Source organism: Poecilia reticulata, linkage group LG2 (genome assembly GCF_000633615.1).
Source record: "Poecilia reticulata strain Guanapo linkage group LG2, Guppy_female_1.0+MT, whole genome shotgun sequence".
Lineage (NCBI taxonomy): Eukaryota > Metazoa > Chordata > Actinopteri > Cyprinodontiformes > Poeciliidae > Poecilia > Poecilia reticulata.
Window position 1 is genome coordinate 31,932,145 of NC_024332.1, and position 1,417 is coordinate 31,933,561.

At 34.9% G+C, this 1,417-nt stretch overlaps 1 protein-coding gene across 1 annotated transcript in view; it reads right to left on the bottom strand.

The window, feature by feature from the left end:
- The window catches only part of scn1laa (sodium channel, voltage-gated, type I-like, alpha), a 29,458-nt gene extending 28,114 nt beyond the window's left edge, over positions 1-1,344 (bottom strand). Inside the window, exons 1-4 of the mRNA XM_017309266.1 lie at positions 1,256-1,344; positions 1,028-1,156; positions 591-682; positions 7-152 (exon numbers count right to left, since the gene is read on the bottom strand). Coding sequence (XP_017164755.1) covers positions 7-152; positions 591-682; positions 1,028-1,156; positions 1,256-1,344 — 456 coding nt within the window. The remainder of the gene's footprint in view (positions 1-6; positions 153-590; positions 683-1,027; positions 1,157-1,255) is intronic.
- Between the last annotated feature and the right edge of the window lie 73 nt (positions 1,345-1,417).

Sequence of the window (1,417 nt, forward strand, 5' to 3'; positions counted from 1 at the left end):
GTTTGATGTTTTTATGCACTTATTCCTCAGGTGTCCCATAAACAGCTGTAATCCTACAAGTGCGAAGACACTCAAGCAGAAAACGGTCAGGATCATAACATCAGTAAGCTTCTTCACTGACTGGAACAACGCACCGACAATTGTCTTTAGACCTGCAAAACAAAACAGGATRATAATATTGGAATTCTCAATACAATCTACATTATATAATCAGATTGTATCAAYTTACACAATCTGACATTATCTGATTTTAATTGTTACCCTTTTAACATTAATACAAATTTATTTCTTAACCACATCAGAAAAATATTAAATTACCCAATATGTTCATAATTCAAGAAATATACAGAGCAAAACTATCAAGTTCCAAGGCAAAARCTACTGTTGACCAAAAAGGTTTTCAAAAGTTTAACAAGCATTTTGTATTCACTCAGGTTATCTTTGATATTAAAAATAATTAAATGATCAAAAAGGTTAGGAAGGTTAGGAGGTTAKGTAGGAAGGATRGAAAGAAAAAACTTCGATCAGTTTTTAAAAAGGGCAGGAACAAAAGGGAGAATGACCGCCATGCGCTTTCTCCTGCTGCTCACCTGGTATCACTGAAATCGCCTTTAATGTTCTGAGCACCCTGAATGTACGAAGAACTGAAAGATTTCCGATGTCGGCAAACTCAGTTACATACCTGAAAGAAAAGTATTCTTTAGTTGAAGTTAGTAATTGTTTTCCTACTTGATCACAAAACCACATTAGCATTAGSGGAACAAACAGTAACAAGGGGAGAAACTAGTATACTGTAAAATCTTTCTCTAATATGCTACYTGTAAGACAATTATAAGTCCCATCTTATTTACTTCTACGTAGATTTTAACTGASTCAGAATGGATCAAGMAATAAAAAAAATATTGATAGTAAAAATCTRAGTTTTATTGAAAATACAAAACTCATCTTTTGRAACAAAGATCTTGGTAAAACAGATACAACAACTGTAATTTTAGGTTCCTTGAAWTTCCTGAAGTTCTTTACTTACGCCAGAACAATGACACAGAAGTCCAGCCAGTTCCAAGGATCTCTCAAGAAGGTGAACTTCCCTATGCAGAACCCTCTTGCTAAAACCTTAACAACGAATTCAAAGGTGTAGATTGCAGTAAATGTGTACCTGTTGGAAAGAGGATGTTTTCAATGGCACATCATTTCAAATGGAAACATCCACAACCGACCATATATGAGTGATTTGATGAATGACTCGAAAACTCACTCTACTTGTTTGGCGAAATCAGGTTGATTGCTGAGAGTCATGAATCCACAGTTGATGAGGATCGTACACATGATCAGCATGTTGAACATCTTACAGGCAGATGTTAAGAAAGCTGGTAGCTGTTTTAGAAGTAGCATGTTTTCATTTACTCGATTTCTCGAG